Below are 27,197 nucleotides of genomic sequence, written 5' to 3'. Positions count from 1 at the left end.
CTCAACAACCTGCCCTAATAAAAAGTTGTCTCAATCTTCTGTTGTGCTCTCTGTTACAAAAAATCTCCACTCAAGTACAGAATTCCTCTCCCCTTATCAGTGTGCCGGTTCATTAAAAAAAAAAAATCTCCACTTGAAAAAGCTAATTTGCCAATTCCTTTGCCATCAGAGCTGCCTACATTCTATTAGAATGAATGGGGCTGCCCACATAAGCACTTTTAGACATCTTAATCACAGTGAAGACATCTTTAATACATTATTAAATTCCTCTTTTACATGCATATTTATAAGTAAAATAAACTAGCAAGTCTTGAATGCTGGTTAAAGCATAGAAAATACACAAATCTCAAAACCCAAATTAGGAAATAATTACATTTGGACTATACAGTATAACAGAAATATCAAAGTATACTTCAGATTAATGCACTCATGTTTTCTCAAATTGATTCTCATTGAAAACTTTAATATTTACTGGCTGACACCTGTAGATGTATTTCTGGTCTAACAGAGCACTTCTGGAGTGCTGGGAGAGCTCTGAAATATCCACGCTTTTGTGAAAGAACACTTGCGCTTCGAAAGTACAGCCAGCAGAAGCACTGCATGCATGATGATGTGTGAAGCACATATGCAGTGTTAGTTAGAATGTAAGTTGGAATTATGTTACCAAAAAAGACCTTTATTAGAAAATCTCCCCACCTATGGTTGAAAATGGATGTGCAACACCACAGAATTGTGGCAAAATTAACCCGTTTTATTAGAACAGGAACATAGGCAATTACGTATTTTCTTCTTCTTCAAGACTATTAACCATTAACAATTGGTTAAGCCTGATGTCAGTAAATCGGTCATAAATGTTTTTGTTCAGGCTAGATAGAAGCCTTTAAAAAAATATATGGTGCAATGTAATTGTAGTAACAGCAATCACTTTTTTAGTCTTGCTACATTTTTTATTGCAATCTATGTTGATTTAAGTTCAGAAAAACTTCCCCCAGTTGGCAGGTGTTTAATTGCTTCAGAAAATTATTGCAGAAATGGTAATTCATGTGTACAAACACACACGTTAAAAAAGTTTATTTTACATTATATACATTAGGAAATATTCAAAAGCATTACCAACAACCTCAGTACAGGCCACAAAATCACTTTTAATGTTTTGCTTTTAGTGTATATCACAGTATAAAGAACATATACAAAAAGGGGGCAATATGTGATTATTTTTTTTAACTTGGCATTTACATACTGCACTGGAAAACCACAAATCAAAAATAGCTGGCTCAAAACCAAGTTCCTGTGATGTGTAACCACCATTAAATTGCTTGAATGAGGTAGTAACTAAATCATTTTGGCCAGGTGTTAAGACATTAAGAGGGAAAGTGAAAAATAAAAGTGTTCATAAGGCCATACATGCTTTAAAAAATCATAACACTAAAAAAACCCCAAGATAAATTAAGACAATTACTTGACCTAACAATCTTCTTCTATGCATGGTAGTTGTTCCACATGTGCAACACCTTATAGCAGTGATTTTCAAGCTTCCTGCCCACACACACACAGAGACCCACCCACCCACAAACCTTTGTTGAGGACTGCCTCTTGTCTGCCAACAAACCTTATATGTTGCAGAGGGATCGTAGAGTGTGCACTCAGTTTACACGGGCTGCGTGTGCCAGCCAAGCCTTACTATCCACCTATCCATTTCATTTATATCCCGCTCTTCCTCCAAGGAGGCCAGAGTGGTGTACATGGTTTAGATTTATCCTCACAAACAAGCCTGTGAAATAGGTTAGGCTGAGAGACAAGGGACTGGCCCAGAGTCACCAAGTGAATTTCATAGCTGAATGGGGATTTGAACTCAGGTCACCCTGGTCCTAGTCCAACACACTAACCACATCACCATTCTGGCTATTGTCCTGCATGTACTGAGAAGACATTAAAGAGCATCTCTTACCCTCTGCTGAGACTGTGCATGGCAGGGGAAGATCAGTCATGGTGAGCACGCTATCTTACAAGAAAGCTTTCTGCTACTACTGAATTTCTCTATGGGGGAACCCCAGAGTCCCCTGGAATATAGTTTGAAAGCCACTTGCCTATGAAATCTCATTGTAGAAGGATCAAGAACTGATCAACTGCTTTTGCACATGGAAACCAATAGAGGATCCCATGATACAGAGCTATCCTACGCTAAATGGCAGAGAAGCACTGAAGTTTCACAAGGATATAATGTCAATTCAGTGTTGATATTCTGTCTTCCCAGGCCAGTTATTTGTATCTTAAGAGGGCAAATGCATACCTTCATCTCAGTACAACTGCTAATGAATATCTACAAAGTACTGCCTAGCTATCAGTTGTAAACAGCAGCCTTTTGCACATCTCTAGATCCAGCCCAACACATTTAACCACTTCCACAATGTTTAATCCTGTAATTCTTGACATGATATGAGTGGCATGAGTTAAGAAAAACTCATAATTCTTATTGTATACATTTATAATTATGCCAAGGTACCACTATTAATAATTAAAGAATTTCCTTAAATATAAAAATACAGGTATTCAACTGGATGGTTTCACAAAGAAAACTACCCCCAAACCCTGCAAAATTATGAAGCCCAAATCATATCCACAAAGTCACAGCTTACTTTTGTGACTAAATACATCACATATTAATACTTTGTGCAACCAAAACACCAGTGTACTTGCGTAAAATTAAAAACAAGATTGTAATAGGATTACAGCCTTGGTTACAATGTCTAAAAGGTAAGATTTATTTGTATTAGTAAATTACATAATAAAATACAATAGTGTTATTTAAATGCGCTGTGTTTATCACTAGCATCCAATTTTTTTGAAGTCCTTAAAATAGTACCCCAAATGCAATTTAATATCTTCAGTAGCTTTTTTACATTTGTACAAATAAGACACTGGACCACTATCTACATAAAACCAAGGGAGGCCTTCAGCAATACATTTCACTGAAAAATACTGCATATATGTACAAAGATTACATTATAGTGAATCAAGCACTTTTGTGGTATAAATGTGCTAATCGTGTCCATTCCATTCAGGTCAGATTCTTGCGCTCTCTCACTCACCACAATAAATTACAAAGCAACTGAAGTTGGGGTACTGAAGCTTTTGTGCAATTTTAGCCATCTGTAAGTGTTGAAGCAGTAGTGTTTTCTTTTCATGATTAATTGCCATGCATGGTGCCTCTCAGTAACTGTTTTCATGACCAGCCAAGGTGTATAAGTTGCTATTTGCTGTAGGGTTATCTGTTGGCCTACTCTCCAGTACCACAACTCTAGAAGAAGAAAAAAAGCAAGAAAAGAAAAGGAAAATACATGAAGGTATTTCTCTCATTAAGAGGTAAGCTGATCTCTCCTGCTCATACGGAGTACTCACTGTTAAGTATTTAGAGAATGCTTACTGATCCTAAATAATAGACAAAACCAGAAAAGGGAATATCCACACAAGTTGTTTAAGAGAAATCTTGCACTGACTTACTAAGTGAATTGGCTTTTGATCAGCCCAACATGGTCAAATACAATGTGGGCTGCTTGTTTATTTAGATTTATATTCCACTTTATAACCAATCAGGTCCTCAAAGCAGCTTACAACACTAGCTTTCTGTAATCATCTGGCGAGATGGCAGCTGGCCAACTCCTATAAGAACTTCACTGCTTGACCACTATGCAACAACACACTTGTACAATTCTCCCCACCGACACTCTCAAGCATGCAGTCTGCCTTCAATGCCTCCCCCAACTGCTACTGGCCGAGAGATGGAAGAGAGGTAAATTCCATCAATGAGGATACTTTTTTCTTAATGCCCTTAGTGCACTCTCTCTGTGTATCTAACAGACAGATTATTGTGGGGTCTCTCAAAATATTCTATACTGTCTATTACTCAGTATTGTCCATGGGAAGCATAAAAGGCATCTATTAGCAAAAAAGGTTTGTACAGTTTAAAATGGCTAACATATAGGTCAATGGAAGCCATTGAACATAAGAGCCAAAGGGCTCACCTTGCATAGATGCTGAGGAAACCAGTGATTACTGGTGTACTTTCATTTGCTATTTTAAAAGAAGGAACTGGAACAAGTGTCCAAGAAACAAGCAGCCTGGCCAAAGATTCAAGGCCCAGCTGAAAATGACGACCTATTGACTCAGTAGGGGAAATATGCTGTAACCTGCAAGTTGCTCACTTCTGGCGGAAACTACGAGTGAAACAGCAGAGGGTGTGTCCCTTCACTTGTTCCTCATGTTCACTACGAGACATTAGAAAGTGCACAAGATGGACGTAATACCTGTTAGTGTTTCTAAAATGAATTGTCATGTTGATCTAGGAAGCTTATATATTGGTTTTTACCTTTCATTCATGAGGTAATGTACACAGAACATTTAAAATAATCCCATAAATTAAAAAAACAGGTTTTGATATTATTTTGGTGGTTGTTCTACATAAAAACAGAAAGGCAAGATTGGGGGGAAGGGTTCTCAAAAGCAAACTGAACAACACTGTTCACTTGTTTGCAAAAAAATGGAATAAACAGACATCCTGTGAAGAATATTTGAGAGTTTCAGAACAGAAAAGGTCATAATTTATTTTATTTAAAATAATCAGGACTGCTAGAACAAAACTGAATGAAGTATATCAAAGCCAAAGTCTCTTGAAGTACTGTCAAAAACTGAAACCAAAAAGAGAGCACTACTGCCCACTGGTATATTGACAGGACCAGCCCTTTTGTTTATTCTTGAGGAGAAAGCTATAGAAGAAGTGGGAGGGCATGGGCATATGGGCTAAAACAAAGAGTTAAAATCAAATGCATTCAAGTACAACTTCCCCATCCTCAGAAATGTTCACTCTTTAATGTGACTGAGACTGATCATACCTGTCAGATCCAAGGAGTCTGAATATTCTTGTGTTGTCAGAAATTTCTTGTGTGATCTATTTGAAAAGTCACATAAATAACTTCAAGGGCTTCACATATACAAATTTGCAAGCATTTTACTTTGTAACATTTCATGAAGCTATTGATGCAGGAATTAAGAAGCAAAAGATAGTGCCCAGTAATCAATCTCTCTCTCTCTCTCTCTCTCTCACACACACACCCATTAGGCAGCATCCAGAATAAAAGTTGTGTAAACAAAACACTTCTGCTTGCACAATGGAGAGGATTTTCCAGTGATGCCTCTTGCCTCTACAGCCCGCTGTGCCACCCACCCTCCAATATATTCCTGAAGGCTGGGGGACACTCAGGAACATATTTTGGCTGGCATGGGGGCTACAGGGGGAAGGGGGAATAGCTGTAAATCATTCCTCTCTCCATGGCATGATCAGAAGCATTACCTTTGCATGACCTCTACTAAGGATGCTACGTACTGGGTGTCATCCATAGGGGTCTACCAATAGTGACAATGCTCTTGGACAAGTGGAAGGATGTTGCATGAGGTCACTGCATGGACAAAGTAACTTCTGTCCCAGAGTAATTATAGATCTAGCATAAGAAACTGCACAACATGTTGCAGTACCTCTTTCACAAGCTCTTCCACCACTAGTGAATCTTCTTATGCTCGGAGTTGCATAAATTGTGGAGGGAACACCACAGCTGAAATTCCTTCTGTGAGCATCACTGTGGATGCTACTATGACCAGGCAGTTAAGAATGCTGCCCTCTAATGATTCTTCAGGAAATGCGCTATACATAAATACTACATGCTTAAAGTGTTCTACACAGAATCTCAGTAATACACACACTTCTACAATGTACCTACTAACATCGTCATCTGGTTAAGGCTGAGTGGATTGCTTGAGACCAGCCCACGATCTCACAGGTGAGCCAAGATATAAACTGGGAATTGATAACTCATGCTTTTGAATGCTATGCTACAGACAAGTCGTTGCCTGCCATATTCTGAAATATCAGCTGGAGACTGATATTTCAATTATAGCTATTAAGAGGAAGAACAATCTTACTTTTAAATATTCTTTTTGAAAAAAATTCAAATGGAACGGCACTGACTTACTCCATCTTGTAAGACTTACCTCATTGGATCGAAAACTCCTGCCTTGCATCCCATGCTTCCAGAAGGCCAGAACACTATCTTGGAGGCAAACTGGTAGAGAAAGGCAACTCAAGTTAGCTTTTTCAGCTGCAGCTGGGAATAAACAGTTATCTACGTCCAAGGTGCACTGATTTCACACACACCTGAATATGTACAGAGTTGCAATTTTAACTTTTCATGGATTCCACTTTAAACAGTAAATCAGTAAATGGCATTCACAGTTTCCCTTGATCCCAGAACAAGGAGTCTTGATCCTTGTTAAGGGTAAACTCTGGTTGCCACCAAAAGTATTGCTCAAGAAAAACAATATACATTTAATTAGACTATGTTCACCCATTTACTTTAAAACATAAGGTGGGGTGGGGGGAGGATCTAAGATTACCCCAACATGGTGAAAACTCATTTAACACCACAATAGCCACATGAGGCTAAATAGAGCAGTTAAGATAAGGTGCTAACTAATCAGTGGGGTTGTATTCAGTGCTTCCACAAGCCAAAGGAAACTTGTGCAAGAAAACTTCCCCATCCTTTCCTTGTGACAGTAACCCCCTGCACCTCCCCAAAAGGTTAGGGGGCTCTCAGGAATGGCATACAGGGCTGCAAGGGCAAGAGAGAACAGGTGAAAAATCAATCAGAGATTGTTTCATAGCAGCAGCGAATAGGTTTAACCAGACTGCTCCTGCCTTTTCACTCAAAAACATATCAACATTTTTGTATGCATAATTACACTAAAAAAATCAGAGAAGCTAGATGATAAACTAGATGAGAGCCAGCGTGGTGTAGTGGTTAGAGTGCTGGACTAGGACCAGGGAGACCTGAGTTCAAATCCCCATTCAGCCATAATACTTGCTGGGTGATTCTGGGCCAGTCACTTCTCTCTCAGCCTAACCTACTTCACAGGGTTGTTGTGAGGAGAAACGTAAGTATGTAGTATGTAGTTGTGAGGAGAAACTTAAGTATGTACACTGCTCTGGGCTCCTTGGAGGAAGAGCGGATATAAAATGTAAGATAAATACATACATACATACTATGAAGGCTAAATGTTACTTACCTATTGATTCAATTTGGAAGTCAAAAGTGAGTTCTGAGGACAGATTTCGGCTAGATTTTAATCTGCCTTGCAAATTTACTATTTTTATACAGCCTGGAAATATAAACACCACATATTAATAGTTTTCCTTAAACTATGCAGCTTGTATGAATGTGTGTATCTTGGTCATACAGACATACTTACAATCCAAACAGACTAAAATGGTATCTCTCTCCAATTGTGTTACATGCACAACATTCATCTGTGTAGTATCTACAATAAAAACCCAAGTTAATTTACACTGGTACAAATATCGGAGACTAATTCAAAAGCTAGCAATTCTAATTGTACAAGATATGAACCCTACAAGGTTCCTTGCAAAAAACCATGCACATACAGGATGATCATTTGGGTGCTATGAAAAGAAGACCTTAAAGCACCTTGTGTGTTTTTCTCTGCAAAGTGTGTGTGTGTGTGTAAGAAAAATAATGCAGGGGAAAAGGGTTTTTTTTTTTTTTGTTTAAACCTCCCCCAGTGCTGTGGCTCCAATCTGAATAATCCCAACCCTTTCCCACAGCCCCAGTGGCTGCATTTATGAAAGAAAAAAAACTTCAAGACATCCGATTGTGAATCTCTCAACATCAAGTCTGGTTTGACTCTTAGCTGAAAGAATCAAGTGGTGTCACTTGCATATGTGAAATAGTAACTGCAGCTGAAACACTGAGGAGATTTCATATAGCTTGACACCACATTCAGCTCTAAGATGTTGCACCAAGAGATGCAGGCAAGACATGATGGGTGGCATCCAAACTTTGGGTAGAGTGACACACCATTGAGAAAAGCTCCTGGCATGAAAGAAAGGAGAGGTATGCAAGGAAAATGTCCTTGATTGATATGAGGGCAACTCACTGCGTCCACTGACTGTGGGGTGGCTATTCCAGTGTGGGGAATAGAAGAAGTGAAGTTGGCAAATCAGTGAGGCCTTACAGGGGAAGGGAAATCGGAAATCTATTAGCTGTTTCCCCTTCTGGCTGTCCTGCCAGCTCTTTGACCGTGAGGAGCAGTGCCAACCTCTCACAGACCCTCACCTTACTCCTCTGTAATACCAGGTCTCTCCAGAATAAGTCAGAAACCATCCATGATTTGATTTTGGATGAAGGGACAGACCTGGTATGTATTACAGAGACTTGGTTGGGGGAGGCTGGTGGCCCAGTGTGGTCCCAGCTTCTCTCTCTAGGGTACTCTGTTGAGGAGCATGGGTGGGGAGGTGGAGTGGCTGTGGTCTACAAGAATAACCTCTCCCTGACCAGCATCCCTATTGAAGTGTCTGACAATATTAGAACATAAGAACAGCCCTGATGGATCAGGCACAAGACCCATCTAGTCCAGCATCCTGTTTAACACAGTGGCCCAACAGATGCCTCTAGGGAGCTCACAGGCAAGAGGTCTGTGCATGCCCTCTCTCCTGCTGTTGCTCCCCTGCAACTGGTATTGAGAGGCATTGTGCCTTTGAGGCTGGAGATGGCCCACAGCCATTAGACTAATAGCCATTGATAGACCTCTCCTCCATGAATCTGTCTAACCCCTTTTAAAGCCATACAAGCTGTGGCCATCACCACATCCCATGGCAAAGAATTCCATAGATTAATTATGCGCTGTGTGAAAAAGTACTTCCGCTTGTTGGTCCTAAATTTCCCATCCTTCAGTTTCATGGGGTGACCCCTGGTTCTAGTGTTGTGAGAGAGGGAGAAAAATTTCTCTCCGTCTACCCTCTCCACTCCATGCATAATTTTATACACTTCGATCATGTCTCCCCTTAGTCGCCGCTTTTCCAAGGTAAAGAGCCCCAGATGCTGTAGCCTATAATAAGGAAGGTGTTCCAGGCCCCTGATCATTTTGGTTGCCCTCTTCTGCACCTCTTCCAGTTCTACAATATCTTTCTTAAGATATGGTGTGAGGAGCTCCAAAAAGATATTTCCAAACGGGGGAGTGGGCAACAAAATGGCAAATGTGATTCAGTGTAAGCAAGTGTGAAGTGATACATATTGGAGAAAAAACTCCAACTTCACATATATGCTGAGCTGTAAACAGGAGAGAAATCTTGGGGTTGTGGTGGACAACACAATACTGACAGAGTTGACTCAGTGCACAGTAGTGGTAAAAAAAAGGCAAATTCCATGCTAGGGATAAACAGGTTGCCTACCTGTAACTGATGATCTGGTAGAGATCCGTTGATATCCATAAGAATGGGTTCTGTGCCTGTGCAGGAACTGAGCGGTAGCTATGCCTGAGCTAGTCAAAGCACCCAAGCAACGCCCCCACGTTGCAGCGTGCTATTTAAGGCATGGCTGAGGTGCGAAGTCCCTCAGTTCTTGGACGACCGCCATGGAGAACGATCATCTATCAGGTAAGTTCATCCATGAGGTACAGTGAGGGAAATAAGTATTTGATCCCCTGCTGATTTTGTCCGTTTCCCCCTGACACAGAAATGACCAGGCTATAATTGGAATGGTAGGTTTACTGTAGCTGTGAGAGACGGAACAACAACAAACAAATCCTCAAAAGCCCAGTGCCCAAAAGTCAGCGATGGATTTGCATTGTAGTGAGGGAAATAAGTATTCGATCCCCATCAACCAGCAAGATTTCAGGCTCCCAGGTGTCTTTTCACTATATGCAGGTAACGACCTGAGATGAGGAACACCCTCTGTAAGGGAGTGCTCCTAATCCCAGCTTGTTACAGTACCTGTATAAAAGACACCTGTCCATAGAAGCAAGCAATCACTCAGCTTCCAAACTTACCACCATGCCCAAGACCAAAGAGCTGTCGAAGGATGTCAGGGACAAGGTTGTAGACCTGCACAAGGCTGGACTGGGCTACAAGACTATCGCCAAGCAGCTTGGTGAGAAGGTGACTACAGTTGGCACGATAACTCGCAAATGGAAGAAACACAAAACAACTGTCAATCTCCCTCGGTCTGGGGCTCCATGCAAGATCTCACCTCATGGAGTTGCAATGATCATGAGAATGGTGATAAAGCAGCCCAGAACTACACGGGGGGAACTTGTCAATGATCTCAGGGCAGCTGGAACCATAGTCACCAAGAAAACAATTGGTAACACACTACGCCGTGAAGGACTGAAATCTTGCAGTGCCCACAAGGTCCCCCTGCTCAAGGCAGCACACGTACAGGCCCGTCTGCAGTTTGCCAATGCACATCTGAATGATCCAGAGGAGAACTGGGAGAAAGTGTTGTGGTCAGATGAGACCAAAATCGAGCTCTTTGGCATCAACTCAACTGGCCGTGTGTGGAGGAGGAAGAATGCTGCCTATGAGCCCAAGAACACCATCCCCACCTTCAAACATGGAGGTGGACACATTATGCTTTGGGGGTGTTTTTCTGCTAAGGGGACAGGACACCTTCACCGCATTGAAGGGACGATGGACGGGACCATGTACTGTCAGATCTTGGGTGAGCACCTCCTTCCCTCAGCCAGGGCATTGAGAATGGGTCGTGGATGGGTATTCCAGCATGACAATGACCCAAAATATACAGCCAAGGCAACAAAGGAGTGGCTCAAGAAGAAGCACATGAAGGTCCTGGAGTGGCCCAGCCAGTCTCCAGACCTTAATCCCATAGAAAATCTGTGGAGGGAGCTGAAGGTTCGGGTTGCCAAACATCAGCCTCGAAACCTTTCTGACATGGAGAGGATCTGCAAAGAGGAGTGGGACAACATCCCTCCTGGGTTGTGTGCAAACCTGGTGGCCAACTACAAGAAACGTCTGACCTCTCTGATTGCCAACAAGGGTTTTGCCACCAAGTGCTAAGACATCTTTTGTGAAGGGATCGAATACTTATTTCACTCACTACAATGCAAATCCATCGCTGACTTTTGGGCACTGGGCTTTTGAGGGTTTGTTTGTTGTTGTTCTGTCTCTCACAGCTACAATAAACCTACCATTCCAATTATAGCCTGGTCATTTCTATGTCAGGGGGAAACGGACAAAATCAGCAGGGGATCAAATACTTATTTCCCTCACTGTAGCAGTGGAAATGGCAATCAAGAAGGCTGTCTTCCAAGAAATTAACCTTAGTGGAGAGGAGGCCATGGGTTCGAATGGAGCCTGGGTTAATGATGACAGGACTAATGACAGGCTCCATGGTTCCACCGGCGGCTTGATTGAAGTGTAAACATGCGTAAGACCTTTTAGGAAGGCCTTGCTCAATGGATGTGAAAATAACGTACATCCATTGCTCCCCGGGTGATATGAAGATAGGGCGGCTAAATGGACCTTTAGAGACATGTTAGCTAGGCCCTTAGATTTCAGAGTCGTGAGGTACCGCAGAATCTCACAGATTGAAGCTTTTTTAGGTAGAAATCCTTTGGAACGTGCATAGGCTTTAAACCGGCACCATTTGCTTTGGTAGTTTTGGCATGTGGATTCCTTCCACTGATTAAGCAGATTATGGTTCAACAGACTATCCGCCACACGGTCAGTCGGAGGATTAGGACGTCTGGATTTAGAATGCGACCCTCGTCCTGAGTGAGAAGATCTTGTCGGTGAGGCAAGTGTTCGTAGCAGTTCTTTGCCAGTCTGCGTACCTGTGGAAACCAGGATTGCCTTGGCCACCACGGTGTCACTAGGATACAGTTGGTTGGTTTGGACAGCAGATGAGCCACTACCATGGAAATTAGCGGTAAGGGTGGAAACATGTAAGGGGTCTCCAGAGACCAATCTAGCTGAAAAGCATCCCTGAGAGATTGAGGGTCGTGGCCTGCTCTTGAGCAGAAGCAGTTGCATTAGGTGTTCATGGAGCAGGCAAAGAGGTCTATGGTCGGTCTCATCCATTTGTCGAAAAAGGGAGACACAGCTTCCGTCTGGAGTTCCCACTCGTGTTGACGGTCCTGTAGGAAGATCCGGCTGAGATCATCCACCCAAGGTGTTGTCCAGACCCTTGATATGTATGGCTATCGGGTATATGTGGTGTTGAATGCACCAGTGCCATAACTGTACACTGAGGGCGCATAGGCTGCGGGATACTGTTCCTCCTTGGCGACTGATATAGGCCTGCGCCGTTGTGTTGTCGAGATGAATCTGGACAATTTTGCCCCGCAGGATAAGTAGGAAGGCTTGCAATGCCTGGAAGACGGCCAAGAGTTCCAGGAAGTTTATGTGCAAACGGGCCCACTGTGTGGACCACTTCCCTTGGATTTTGGGCTCCCCAGCCTTGAAGGGATGCATCTGTAGCCATCCAGATCATAGGTGACGGAACCTGGAAAGGGACCCCACTGAGAAGGTTTCTGCGCTGAGTCCACCAGGTAAGCGACTGAAGTACTTGAGATGGAAGCAGTAAAAGTTTCATCTGGCTGTCCCTGATGGGATGAAACACAGACAGGAAACAGAGCTGGAGTTTCCGCATTTTTAGACGTGCAAAGCGGATCACCGTGTTGCAAGACGCCATCAGGCCCAGTAGACGTTGAATTGTGTGGGCCGGTTGCCAGGGTTGCTTTTGAAAAAGAAGCAAAAGGTCTTGGATACTGACAAATCTGTCCACGGGCTGGAACGCTCTCTGTTGCATGGTATCCAAGGTCGCCCCTATGTATGAGCTTACTGGAACCAGTTCCAGATGTGATTTCTTCCAATTTATCTCGACACCCAGGTCCTGAAGCAGATCCACCACATAGCGGATATGCGAAAGTAACTCGTTTTTGTCTTGTGTGGTCAGGAGCCAGTCGACTAAATAAGGATAGACTCAAACTCCCTTGGTCCGCAGGTGCGCAATCACTACCACCATACATTTTGTAAAAACCCTCGGGGTGGTGGACAGTCTGAAGGGCAATACATTGTATTGAAACACTTGGTTTCCGACGGTGAAACGTAAGTATTTGTGATGACAAGGCCTTATGTTGATATAGAAATAGGCATCCTTTAGATCCAGCATTGCAAGACACTTCTCTCCCTGGAGCAGCGGAAGAATCTGTTGCAATGCCATCATACGGAATTTCTTGACGCTGATGAACTTGTTAAGGCAGCGGAGATCCATAATGGGCCGAATGCCCCCGTCCCATTTGGGGACTTGAAAATAACGAGAATAGAACCTGTCCTGCCTGTCTGCCCATGACACCAGGGCAATAGCCCCTTTCTCCAATAGCTCTCACACTTCTTGCCGCAATGCATCTGAAGGAGCAGTGAGTCTCATTCCCGAGAACCATGGTAGGGACCTGAATTCGATTGCATAACCAGCGGTTATAATCTTCAGGACCCAGCAATCCGATGTTATGTGGTGCCATGCGGGGGCATGGCTTGCCAGCCTGATAGTCAGCTGGGATGGCCGGATGGAATGAACTGTAGTTGGGACCCCCGCTGGTGGGGAAGGCGAGTTGAGAGGTGTTGATAGGCAGTCTTGAATCTCAAAGACGCTTCTGAGCGTCTTGCGATTTAGTATACTGGGACTGAGTGGCCTATGCCTTTTGATGGAAAGGGCGGCGCTGATAGGTAGAGTAGGGCCTCCTGAAGTCCCGTCGATCTTGGTTTCGGTAAGACGGGCAGAACTTATTATAATTAGAGCGGAATCTAGAGGTAGATGTTGAAGTAGACATGTGAGCGGTAAAAGTCTTGGCAGTAAATTTAGACTTTTTTAGTTGTTCCATGGTTGAGTCAGTTTTCTCACTAAAAAGGCCGGTGCCATCAAAGGGTAACCCTTCTATCTTATCTCGCATATCTTACTGCAGACCTGTAGATCTTAACCAGGCATGCCTCCTCAAAGTAATCGCCACTGTCATTGCGTGTGATTCACTTTCCGCCAAGTGTTTGGCAATACTGAGTTGCCTGCGCGTCAGGTCCCCTGAATTCTCAAGGGTCTGACGGAATTTGGCCTTAAAGTCCTCAAGGGGTAATGAGTCCAGGTCTTTCTCAAGAAGTTCCCATAAGCCATGGGAATACTTAGCTGTGCAGGCAGCATAGTTAGCTACTTTTATAGAGAGACATGATGTTGAGTAGACCTTCCTCCCAATTAGGTCTAGCTTCCTACCCTCTTTGTCAGGAGGGACAGTGTAGAATCTGCCGGATTTTGAGGCTGTGGCACAGTCGATGATTAAGGAATTAGGTGCTGGATGTTTAAGAAGGTATTCATTATCCTTGTCTTGAACTCTATAAAGACTCTCCAATTTCTTTGAAGTTGGGGTAGAGGTATGCAAGACCTCCCAGGCACATTTAGCGGCCCTGGTGATGACGGGCAACATTGGCAGAGCAACTGGGGCAGTAGTTTGTGACCTCAACATGAAGTTATACACTGGATCGTCAATAGTGGCGAGCTGAGAACGAAGATCCTGACCCAAAGCTTCAGCCATTGATCTTATCTGTTTGTGGTAAGCCTTGAGTTCGTCATTAGGAGAAACGTAGGTAATTGGGGCTACATCCGTGGGAGGTTCTACAATCGAACTGTCATCATCAGGGTCCGATTCAAAATCAGATGAACCATAATGCTCCGACAGCGAGCTTGGTGGAGGCCTGTCCCCATCTGTTGGTATAGCAATCATTTGTGTCCCTGCAGTAGCAAGAGCAGACGTCATAGGGACAGTTTGGGTGGACACTGAACGAAAAGACACCACAGTAGTCTGAGATGCCTGCTGAAGGAGGACCAGGCGCGAGGTCTGAGTGGCCACAGTGACAGCAACGCTGATGGGACGGGCATCCTGTGAGGGTGACACGGGTCTCCAGAGCCTGTTGCTCTCACAAACATAAGGAGCACCTGGTGAAGATGCACCCAGTGTGGTATGGCTGAAACCACGCGTATGCCACGAGGTGGAGGGCTGGAGTTGGTCGGCTGGCAAAGGAGCAGATGTAGAAGCAATAGCAGGAGATACGATATGTGGAGCAGGGTCGACATCAGCAGGGAGAAAACCTTTGAACGTCGACGTGGAGTGTGCACTAGAAGTAGAGTCCAGTAAGGAAAGTAGAGAACGTGTAGCCGATGGAAGGTTCTCCTCAGCATCAACGTCGATGGTCTCAAAACTCTGTATCGGGGCTCGGTATCGAGGAGTCACCTGTGTCGATGCGGAGAGGACTGGTGTATGCAGGGTGGAAGGCATTCTCAAAACAGCCTGTGGCGTTAAAGGAGAAGTCGAAGAGGCCAACGGTGTCAGAGCCGGGGAGAGCGAGCTGGCTAGCAGCATGGAGACCGATATCGACGCCAACATTGGTGCCGAGCGAACATTCACAAGAGGAGGCTCGACATCGAGCATCGTTACTGCAGACTGTTGCTGCGAAATCATAGCAGTCATCGATGCCGAAAGATCGGTCGATGTTGAAAGTGCAGATATTGGTGGCGTTTCAGTCGGAAGATCTGGCATCGTAGGCTGCGCCGAGGAAGGCGAAGGTGTACGGTTCTGACGATCGTCCTGGAGCATTTGGCGCTTGTCATCAGGCGAAGGGGCATGGTCAGACCCTTGATGCTTAGCAGACTTTCCAGATTCTTCAGAGTGACGGGACTTGGAAGAAGATGAGGAAGAAGATGTCGACTTCGATCCCGATGCCGATCCGGAAGGTCTCATCGATGTCGAAGGTTTTGTTCACGTCGACGTCAAGGGACAATCCTTTGCAGATGTCGAACTTGTCGATGTTGAGTCGTGACGCGAAGACTTATGCCTGTTCGGAAGCAAGGAAGGTGTCGATGCTGATCTAGGCACCAGTTTCGAGGGCAATGCCGAAGTCGAGGGAAGAGGAGTGCCCGGCGTCGAAGGACTGAGCACATCGTCATAAATCGCCGCCCAGAGGCGGAGCGCCCGATTCTTCCATGTCTGCTTCGAGAAGGACAGGCATATTTTACAAGTAGAGACATTGTGCTCCTCTCCAAGGCACAACAAACATAGGTTGTGAAGGTCTTTCGATGGCAATTTAGCCCGACAGCCCTCACACCATTTAAATGATTTCTTCTCGGCAGCCATATCGTGTCCTAAGTCCGTTCCGTAGATAACACACCAGAGGTCGTCAAAGCCAGTCCAAGTCAAGAGCCAGAGAGCACATCAAACGTTCCGAGTCAAAAAACCAGAGAAGAATTCAGCCAGTCCGAGTCAAAAACCAGGAAAAAATTAGCAAAAAAGGTTTGGATGAACTAATAAGGAGAGGAACTTTCCGACTACAGAGGCAGACCGTAGGTCCAAACGCAGAGGTGGTCGGAAAAGAACTGAGGGACTTCGCGCCTCAGCCACGCTTTAAATAGCACGCTGCAGTGTGGGGGCGTGGCTTGGGCGCTTCGACTAGCTCAGGCATAGCTACCGCTCGGTTCCTGCACAGGCGCAGAACCCATTCTTATGGGCATCGATGGATCTCGAACCAGATCATTAGGAATGGGATTGAAAATAAAAATGCTAATATTATAATGCCCTTATACAAATCTATGGTGAGGCAACATCTGGAGCTGGATGAGAAGTAACAAGCTGAGGATGAATCCAGATAAGACGGAAGTACTTATTGTGCAGGTTCGGAACTCGGGAAATGATTTTGATCTGTCAGTTCTGAATGGGGTCACGCTCCCCCGGAAGCGTGACCACATAGTTCTGGTCACTGTACCTTAAGAAGGATACTGTAAAACTTGAACAGGTGCAGTAGAGGGCAACCAAAATGACCAGGGGCCTGGAGCACCTTCCCTATGAGGCAAGGCTACAGAATCTGGAGTTTTTAGGTTGGAAAAGAGACGGCTACAGGGAGACATGATCGAGGTTTATAAAATTATGAATGGAGTAGAGAGTGGACAGAGATAAATTTTTCTCGCTCTCTCACAATACTAGAACCAGAGATCATCCCATGAAACTGAAGGTCTGGAAATTTAGGACCAACAAAAGGAAGTACTTTTTCACACAGTGCCATCATTAATCTATGGAATTCTTTGCCATGGGATGAGGTAATGACTACTAATTTGGATGGCTTTAAAATGGGCTTAGACAAATTCATGGGGGACAGGTCTATCAATGGCTACTAGTCTGAAGGGCTGTGGGCCACCTCCAGCCTCAGAAGCAAGATGCTGCTAAATAACAGTTGCAGGGCAGCAACAGCAAGAGAGAGGCATGCCCTCACCAATTGCCTGTGGGCTTCCCAGAGGCATCTGTGAATCAGGATTCTGGACTAGATAGGCCTTGAGTCTGATCCAGCAGGGCTGTTCTTATGCACATTTGCAAAAGGAGCTTCTGTTGATGGTGTGCTGCTCCAAAGGTCTGGATGCCACGCAATGTGTCTTTATAACTTATGTAAGTCAAAACAGAAAAAAGTATTGATGCATTTGAACTTTGATGCTGGAGAAGACTTTTGAGGATACCATGGACAGCCAGGAAAACAAACAAATGGATCATAGAACAAATCAATCCAGAATTTTCACTCAAGGCACAAATGATCAGGCTCGAACTATCATATTTTCAACACATTATGCAAAGACCCAGCTCCCTTGAGAAGTCCATAATGCTGGGGAAAGTTGAAGGAAAGAGAAGACAAGGACAACCAGCAGCATGGTGGATGGACTCGATTATGACAGCAATGAATGCACCACTGAGAGACCTTAAAGGCCAAGTTGAAGACATATCATCCTGGAGAAAATCGATCTATGTGGTCACTAATAATAATAATAATAATTTGATTTCTATACCGCCCTTCCAAAAATGGCTCAGGGCGGTTTACACAGAGAAATCACAAAAAAAGAAGAAAAAAAAGAAAAAAGTGTCTACTAAGAGTAGACACCAACTTGACGGCACTTAATCAATCAATCAAGTCACCTTCAATAAGAGCATAGAGAATCTGAAGGTTGTAGTCTCAAAAAACAAAACCAGAAACCATCTTAATGGAATGTACTGAAAAATAGTATCATTTGGGACAAAAAATGTGGATTATGTTTTGAATCCAAAATGGATTGTGAGGAGCTCCAAAAGGATCTCTCCAAACTAGGGGAGTGGGCGACAAAGTGGCAAATGAGCTTCAGTGTTGGCAAGTGTAAAGTGATGCACACTGGGACAAAAAACTCCAACTTCAAGTTTACGCTGATGGGATCTGAGCTGTCTGTGACTGACCAGGAGAGGGATCTTGGGGTCATGGTGGACAGCTCATTGAAAGTGTTGGCTCAATGTGTGGCAGCTGTGAAAAAGGCCAATTCCATGCTAGGAATTATTAGGAAGGGGGCTGAAAATAAAACGGCTAATATTATAATGCCCTTATACAAAACTATGGTGCGACCACACTTGGAGTACTGCGTACAATTCTGGTCACCACATCTAAAAAGGACATTGTAGAACTGGAAAAGGTGCAGAAGAGGGCAACCAAGATGATCAGGGGCCTAGAGCACCTTTCTTATGAGGCAAGGCTACAACACCTGAGGCTATTTAGCTTAGAAAAAAGACGACTGCAGGGAGACATGATAAACGTCTATAAAATCATGCATGGTGTAGAGAAAGTGGATAGAGAGAAATTCTTCTCCCTCTCCCGTAACACTAGAACCAGCAGTCATCCCATGAAATTGATTGCTGGGAAATCTAGGACCAACGAATGGAAGTACTTTTTCACACAACGCATAATCAACTTGTGGAATTCTCTGCCACAAGATGTGGTGACAGCCAACAACCTGGATGGCTTTAAGAGGGGTTTGGATAACTTCATGGAGGAGAGGTCTATCAATGGCTACTAGTCAGAGGGCTATAGGCCACCTCCATCCTCAAAGGCAGGATGCCTCTGAGTACCAGTTGCAGGGGAGTAACAGCAGGGCTGTTCTTATGATTGTATTTGGAAATCTAATCAACACAATTAATTCACAAACCTGTTTCTGTAAACCAAGAAGAGGTAGAATTTGGGTTGACAGTCTCAAACTTCACCACCTGACTGAAGTCTCTCCCTTTACTTACACCAACACAAACTAAAGGAAATTCCTGATCAGGTACTACCAGCATTTCAAAGAGTCTCAGTGGACAAGGTACAGGAAAATCTATGTGCTACAACAAACAAAACACAAAAAAGTTCACTACAATAATGTTAGGGAAATATTTGTTTAATACAATTAAACATTATTTCAACAATGTATTATCTTGGATAAAATAGAGACTTTCCTAAAACACATCCTTAGTAACTTGAAACCTCATTGGTAAAACAAAGAGAAACCTGCATGTAGAATTTGTCATTCTTGTTAACATAAAACATTTTTTGCGGTTCTCTGTGGCAAAGAACCAAAGATCCTTCAAATAAGATCACTGGGTAGCAAGCTTTTAAACATTCAGGCCCTCAAATCAATTGGCTAGCTGCTTGACTTGCAAAATCTTTGATCTACCATGACTATATCCACTAGAACTTACATTAGGAGGAGCATTAAAATATTTCAAAATACAAACCTGTGTTTTGTTTTCTGATCATATTTAATGCTTGTTCTACAGGAAGGGTGCACACTTTAATTATTGTTAGATACCTTAAGTCCCCCCACTTTATTTTTTCTTTTCCTTTTTTTAAAGAGGTAGAACGACAGTGAACAAAATTAACAAAAGAAATCATTGTCATCCTTCATGTTAAGGTTTGGTAGTTATAATTAAAAAGAAGTATTTTCTGCTGGTAACACTCTTTTTTTTTTTTCCCGCATTTTAAAATTTTATTGGTTTTTACAATATCTTAACAATCCAATTACATTTAATTAAGTAAATATTGACTTCCCGCTTACCAGTCTGCGCAGTTCATGTCAGCTATACATATAAACCATTGCTATAGTAATTCAAAACATATATACTCCACATTGCAATTCGATTTTGCCTTACCCAACCTGCTGTAATTACTAAATTTCAAACCCTGCTGAAAGGTCCATATTAGAAAAATAGTTCTTTAAAGTAGGAATGGTTCTCAATCTTCTTTGAAACATTCCAATGTTTCATCCCTTATAAGTGCTGTAAGTTTTGCCATCTCAGCATATTCCAGATTTTTTATCAACCAGTCTTCTTTTGAGGGCATTTTATTGTCTTTCCATTTCTGTGCATATACTATTCTAGCTGCCGTGGTTGCATAAATAAAAAATGTTAAGTTTCTTCTGGAGAACTCTCCTTGAGTTATTCCCAGCAGGAAGGATTCTGGCCTCTTAGGAAATATCATTTAAAAATTTTTCTTCAGCTCATTATATATCATATCCCAAAAGGCCTTTGCCTTCCCACATGACCACCATATATGGAAAAAAGTTCCTTCACATTGCCCAATTTCCAACATTTGTTTGAAACATTTTTATACATTAATGCTAATTTTTTCGGTGTCAAATACCACTTGTACATAACCTTATAATAATTTTCTTTTAAAGTATAACATGCAGTGAACTTTAAATCAGTTTTCCATAATTCTCCCAGGCTGCCATATCTATATTATGACCCACATCTTGAGCCCATTTTATCATAGTCATTTTAACCACTTCGTCTCTTGTCTCCTCCAAAAGCAACAACTTATACATCTTAGAGACTAATTTTTCATCATTTTCACACAACTCCTTCTTGAATCTCGACATTTGATCCTCAAATCCAGATCCTTCTTGTAAATTCCGTTTAAGCTGATGATACTGATACCAGTTACTAACCAAATTTTGTACTTCGATTAAGTTTTTTAATTTACAGCCCTTCTCTTGAAAATATAACAAATCCCTTTAGGTACCCCATTCAGATTTTATGTTTGTCTCTTTACGTGCCAAAGCTTCAATCAGGAATACCCATAATGGAGTTTTAGATTCCAGCAATTTTTTGTATTTTACCCACACTCCCATTAGACTCCTTCTTACATAGTGATTAAGAAAATCTTTATGCACTTTGCTTTTATCGTACCACAGATAAGAATGCCATCCAAACCTTCTATTGAATCCTTCCAGATCAAGTATTCTGGGATTTCTTAATGTTATCCATTCCTTTAACCATGTCAAACAAACAACATCAAAATACAGCCTTAAATCTGGCAGGGTTAAGACCACCTCTTTCTTTAGCATCTGTTAAATTTTTAAAGGTAACATTCTTAGAGAGTAGATGAACTTCTAAAATTGAACTTACCTTAATTAACATGAATTTCTGCATTGGCTCAAACCACTCTAATAAAACAATGCTAGACTGTAATGCTCCACAAAGATATTTGTGTCCACTATAAGGATTCCTCACTACAAGAGAAAAATGTTAAACACACCTCAGAGTATGTAAGAAGCGTAAACAGATTCTGTTGAATGCTCAAGATCTGGTCTACTAAAGTCCTGGGATGCACTGAGGTTACCCTCCCCGCAACTGATGCATCAGAGCAGCCAGCAAACCCTCGCAAACTCCATACAAACCTAGAAACCAGATACAACTATAGGTATAAAACTACAGCAGGCACTTCCCCATTCCAACATCCACATCCTACAGTTGCAAGATCTTCTGGCTAGGAATGAGGAAGCACCAGCAGTAGTCCCACAGCTGTCCAGGGGCGTAGCTAGGGGAGAGGGGGCCCGTATTTATCCTTCTCTCTGGCAGCTCCTCAGAGTGAGGGAGACAATGGAGAAAATAGGGAGGGAGGGATTTGGAGGGCCCTCAGGAGCTGGGGGCCCGTGTTCTTTGAACCCTATTGCTCAATTATAGCTACACCCCTGCCTGCCTCCCACATTTGCAGGGGGATCAGCAGCGGAAAGTATCACACCAGCAAAGGATGTTTTGTCCACTTGCCCAACATAAAGGGAGACAGTGCATCTGTCAAACTTCAGACTATGGTATGCTACTGGCTCATGGTCTAGAGCAAGTTCTTGTAGGCCAAAAGTGCTACTGGGGGGTGGTGTGTGTCTCAACTGGGAATGGTTTTAAAGTACAGCTAGCAAATACAGAATGCTGCAATTTTCTAAGGAATGTAACTTCTTAGGTCACAATAGCTATAAAGCAATTTCTATATTTGACAGCTCATGTATGTAGTCATCTGCTGAATGTATGAGCCCTGTCTGTACAGACAGCTCTAACTGTGTTGAGCTTGGTGGGGCACTGAGATTGTGCCAGCCTGCCTAATATCCATGTGCTGGTGGACATCAGATCCAAATGATTTTGTGTAAACAGCAGACACATAATTCTTCCCCTACTCCCTTCAATGGGATTGGGGGGAAGAGAGCTACTGCAAGCTATTCAACCAGATCAGACCTACATGTGTAGGCCCTCATTTCAATGCAACATCCAGCAAACACAAACACCCACACACACAGAGGCAGGCTGGTATGAGCCCAATCCCCCACAACATGAGGCTCTGCAAAATAAGAGCCATGTCTATGTAAGGCTATAGGAACAGTCCTAAGATTACATTTCAGAATGCCATCTTGCAAGACAGAAAGACTTCTCAGTTTGCAAGTCAAGCACAGGTGAAAGTTTCAAAAGCCTCATTGTGCAGCTTGGCAATTCCTCTCTCAGAAGATTATGAAAATTCATGTACAAAAAGATGAAAATGATAGTGCTATGTATACTACAGAGTAACATGGCTACCCCTCTGGAAGAAGTACATTACAGACACTGTTACCAATCAATAACAAAGCATTTATTTTTAAAAGAATCAAGTGTGATATGCAAGTTATATAGGCTGCTCCTGCTCTGGTCCTGCTTAGAAAAGGATTTGCTGGAAGCCAGGCTTGTGATGAGCAACCTTCCCTTTAAGGCGGACGCACACATTCCCCAAGCACTCTGCGCAGCTTCCAAAAACTGCTGCTCACTGTGGCTGCTGCTTCCCCCACACCCAGCTGCCTTTCCCTATCACCTCACCACCTCCATCTCTCCCTACCTGCCGTGGGCTCTTATTAAGGAGGAGGGAATCGTCTCTCTCTCCCCCCAGGCTCTTCCTTCTCTTTCCCCCTCAACCAGCTTGTCTGTTTCCAGCGCTTCTCGTGCTTGCAGCTTTCACCTCCCGACACCCAAAACCTCAGCCCTGCCCCAGGCTGTCTATTTTCAGTGCTTCTCCTTGGCTTTCAGCTCTAACATACTTTTTTGTTTTAAAAACCATTGATTGCTTATTGATGCAGAATGCTGCTGCATGCTTTTAGCTACTGAGAAAATGGGAGCTTGTTGCTTGTAGAGTGATGGCCTCTACTGTCCCATTTTGCATTTGCTAGGTGCTGGGGGAATACCTTACAAATGGAAAATGGGACAATACATGCTCTGCCTTGAGGGGGAATTCAAGACAGGAGAGCTGAAAGAAACTTCATAATATAGTGATACTGTACTATCTGTATGATTAGAACCAGTTTTAAGTTCAGCTTTGTTAGCTGGCTCCTGGGAGCCTGCAGACTTCAGCATGATTGTTTTCATATTTTTAGCTTAATATTTTTAACAGTCATTTTTATTATGTTTTTTAACTTTTGTAAACCGCCTTGGGATTGTTTTTAATGAAGGCGGTATATAAAGTTAACAATTAATAAAATGAATAAAAATGATGCAAGCTGTTTTCTGAACAGCAGCTTAAGACCTAGCTAGAGCTCATGCATCAATAATTGAAACTGTATTAAGAAAAATGTCATTTACCAAAGTTCTCTTTTTATATCTAAATATTTATTAAGGGCAAAAGTATTTGTTTGGACTCTTCAGAGACCAAGATTTATTTTCTGTCTTGCTTAAAATAGTCCCAAGGTGACTAATGGCAATCAAATAAAACAAAATAGTGTGATAATACTATTCTACCATCTGCAGCAGTGTGATAATACTATTTCTATTATACTAATTTGAATATTGAACTATTATCACTTCCAGTAATTATTTAAGCATTGCCTTATTTTTATTATTGATTGAGTGCCATCAGGTTGATGTCGACTTAGCAACCACATAGATAGATTCTCTCCAGGATGATCTGTCTTCAACTTGGCCTTTAAGGTCTCTCAGTGGTGTATTCATTGCTGTCGTAATTGAGTCCATCTATCTTGCTGCTGGCCGTCTTCTTCTCTTTCCTTCAACTTTCCCCAGCATTATAGACTTCTCAAGTGAGCTAGTTCAGAACTTCAAAGCAGTTCCTGTTGCTCTCCTTGAAAATAGTGGGAACATGCTCAAGATCATATTGTGGAAGCTGGACAGCTTTGTTTTTCTGCTTTAGCTTGACTTGGAACTTGCACATGAGCAGTTTGTGATCAGTTCCACAATCGGCCCCCGGCCATGTCTTTGCTGTTATAACTGAGCTCTTCCACCTCGTTGCACCAATAATGTAATCAATTTGATTTCTGTGTACTCCATCTGGTGATGTCCATATGTATAGGGGCCGCTTTGGTTGTTTGAAGAATATGTTAGCAATGAAAAGATCATTGGCTTGGCAGAAACTAATAAGTTGTTCTCCTGCTTTGATTCCAGTCTCCAACCACCAGCATCACATCATGCTTGCATGTTCTGTCAATTTCAGACTGAACTTGAGCATAAAACTCATCAACTTCCTCTTCTTCTGCATCAGTCGTTGGGGCATAGATTTGAAGAACTGTCATGTTAAAGGGTTGTCCATGAAATCAAATCAATATTAGTCAGTCATTGACCACAGTGTACCTAACTAAGTACTGTCATTGCTATATCCTTCCTGACCATGAAAGCAACACTGTTCCGTCTTTGTTTTTCGTGTCCTGAGTAGTAAACGGTATGATTTTCTGACTGAAAGTGTCCCCTTCCAGTCCATTTTAATTCACTGATGCCCAAGATGTCAATCTGTAGTCGATTCATTTCATCTTTCACTGTGCTGAGCTTTCCCATATTCATGCGTCTTATATTCCACGTTCCCATTGTAATTCTGTCTTTGCACCTTCAGATTCTCTTTTCCCGCACAGCAACATCAGCTGCTAGACGTCCAAAAGGCTATAGTCTGTGTCATAAACACCATCGGTACTCTGAGAAATCCTCAGCTCTTCCTCAGCAGCATGTTGAGTACCATCTGACCTGAGGGGCCCATCATCCGGCACTACATCGACAGTCATTCCATTTTGTCTATCCATGTGGTTTTCTTGGTAAAATACAGGAGTGGTTTACCATTGCCTTCTCCCGCACAGTCTGAAATGATGCCTTTGTCGTTGTCACTGAAGTGATCAACCGCCCTCAGCACCTTCCTATATCGCTGCTACCCAATATAGGTGCCTGCTTGCTTTAGCTGGGCAGCTGGGATGACCTTCGCCCTTTGGGGAGTATTACCCTACTAGGAGTATACCTCCTGGCATACTTGGCTCATCCCTCGCAGGAACACCCCCCCTCCCGCCATGATCAGGCAGCATAGCAGGACTTTGGGGGGGGGGGTGAGGTTATTATACTTGGTAATGCAAGAGTAGAATTCTAAGATACACTTCTTTTTTCTTCTAGATTTATGGTGCATATTTATGGTACTTAGTAATGAATAACTAGTTTCAGTGTTGATTAATAAGCTGCAGAAGAGGGGGGCGAGGTGTAAAAAACCTTTGCACACCACACTACACGTGACGCAGTGTTAACATACATGTGTGAGAGAGATAATTTTATGTGCACATACTGCCTTGAAACTGCTACCCGGGACAAAACTGTTTCCACTCACTGATGATAAAAATCAGAGGGAGCACTGGTGATGAGATGTGACCTTGTTGTGATAGGGACTTTTAAACTTGCCGTAACTTCAATTGTTTAACTTGGTAGCTAAATGTAATATATGTTAAAACAAGGGAGGAAATAGTCACTATAGCTCTTGAAAAGTATTGAGATTACCCCCATGGGCTGGAAGAGTAGTATTAAACCTCAACAACCCTTTCTTTGATTTCCATTCTTCACTTTACTCTATATGTCTGCCATCTGCTCAGATAAGTACTTAAGTAGTCCAAGCCACCCAAGCGGGGAGGCTTTTCCACCTGACTGCTGTCTTTCTCTTTTATACTCCTGTGTTGAGTACGTTTTGTCTAAAACAGAATCCTTCTCAGAGTGCATATTATCCAGTAATGAAATTACAGAGGCATTAAAGCAGGTTCCAAAATGTATCAAACATGACATTCAAACAAATGATTTTGATAGCAAGGCCATAAAGGATATATGCAAAATACAACTATCATTAAGTATTATCTGATTTGTTTGTAAAAACAAGTGTAGTTATTTTGGTAGCTTTACTTACCCACACAACACTTCTGACACCATTTGGTGTCGGGGATTTTTGTAGAAACGGCAAACTTCCTAGGGAAAAAAATACACTATAATACAAACTTAACTTCATATTTTCTCTCTCTCGATACTATGATCCTAAATGGGACCTTAACAGTTGGGGTCTGTGAGAGTCCACCCTACTTCAGGGTACCTTTGCCACCACCACTCAGATCTGATTAGGCAGGATCCGAGACAACCTCCTCACTCTTGTATGCGTAGTAATGTGGGGGTCTCCTGTCAGGTGAGGTGGGAGGGGAAATAAAATGTACTTGATAAAACTAAACAACAGGATTTATTTTTTTAATAATAGTTTTTTTTTTAGTGTGATGGTTACAACTTCTGGATATGCATAAGCCTAGTGGTTTCAAACTGTTGACTTAGCTTACAGAGATATTAACGGTCTTTCTCCACTCTGAGGCTCAGGTGCCTTGCTTGGTTACAGGATTCTTGCTGAGCCTCCCTTCTGAGGACCTTTTGGGTTTCCCCCTGAACAGGCACTGGCTTTCCAGTGGTGAACAGGTTCACCCCTGCCTCCATCTAAGCCACGCTTCTTTCTTCACCAGAGTAATCTCCTCTATTCAGAGCCCTTCTCTCTCCAAGCCTCTGGCTCACCTTCTCCCCTTTTCACCATCTGACTAACTGTCCTCCAACTGATTTTCTAATTGAAACCCCTCTCTGACTACCTGCCTCCTCCTGCATTCCAAGCAGGGTTTCCTTGTCCCTCCTGCAGGGGTCTCACTTCTGCTGCCACCAATCAACCTCCTGCACAGACATACACATATCTACCAACTTAAGTCCCAAAACACGTAAGAACAATACATTTAACAAGCAATACTAAAAAATACAAACCAGCACAGGGTCCCATGAAGGGGCCCAAATTCTACTCTGTCCAGTTAGAAGCTTACTCTGTGAAGAGCAGATACAGCTTTGATGTGTATTCCGGTTCGTCTTGGGTCCGCTTTTAACCAATCAAACAGACTCAAGGGAATCAATCAGAGGCGTTTATTGCG

The 27,197-nt window shown here is 42.8% G+C and overlaps 1 protein-coding gene across 9 annotated transcripts in view; it reads right to left on the bottom strand.

Annotated features, from left to right (window-relative positions):
• Positions 1 to 231: 231 nt before the first annotated feature.
• Positions 232 to 27,197, bottom strand: part of MAP4K3 (mitogen-activated protein kinase kinase kinase kinase 3) — a 122,304-nt gene continuing 95,338 nt past the window's right edge. For all 9 annotated transcript variants that reach the window (XM_053242928.1, XM_053242935.1, XM_053242946.1 and 6 more), the window contains 8 exons: positions 26,159 to 26,217; positions 21,124 to 21,227; positions 18,888 to 19,059; positions 7,297 to 7,365; positions 7,114 to 7,206; positions 6,043 to 6,113; positions 4,890 to 4,945; positions 232 to 3,298 (listed from right to left, as the gene is read on the bottom strand). In XM_053242928.1, the coding sequence (XP_053098903.1) occupies positions 3,211 to 3,298; positions 4,890 to 4,945; positions 6,043 to 6,113; positions 7,114 to 7,206; positions 7,297 to 7,365; positions 18,888 to 19,059; positions 21,124 to 21,227; positions 26,159 to 26,217 (712 nt within the window). In that variant the 3' untranslated portion in view covers positions 232 to 3,210. The remainder of the gene's footprint in view (positions 3,299 to 4,889; positions 4,946 to 6,042; positions 6,114 to 7,113; positions 7,207 to 7,296; positions 7,366 to 18,887; positions 19,060 to 21,123; positions 21,228 to 26,158; positions 26,218 to 27,197) is intronic.

The sequence above is a fragment of the Hemicordylus capensis genome, chromosome 1 (genome assembly GCF_027244095.1).
Source record: "Hemicordylus capensis ecotype Gifberg chromosome 1, rHemCap1.1.pri, whole genome shotgun sequence".
NCBI classification, from domain to species: Eukaryota; Metazoa; Chordata; class Lepidosauria; order Squamata; family Cordylidae; genus Hemicordylus; species Hemicordylus capensis.
The sequence above is the reverse complement of the archived record's forward strand: the minus strand, read 5'-3'. Positions and strand labels throughout refer to the sequence as shown.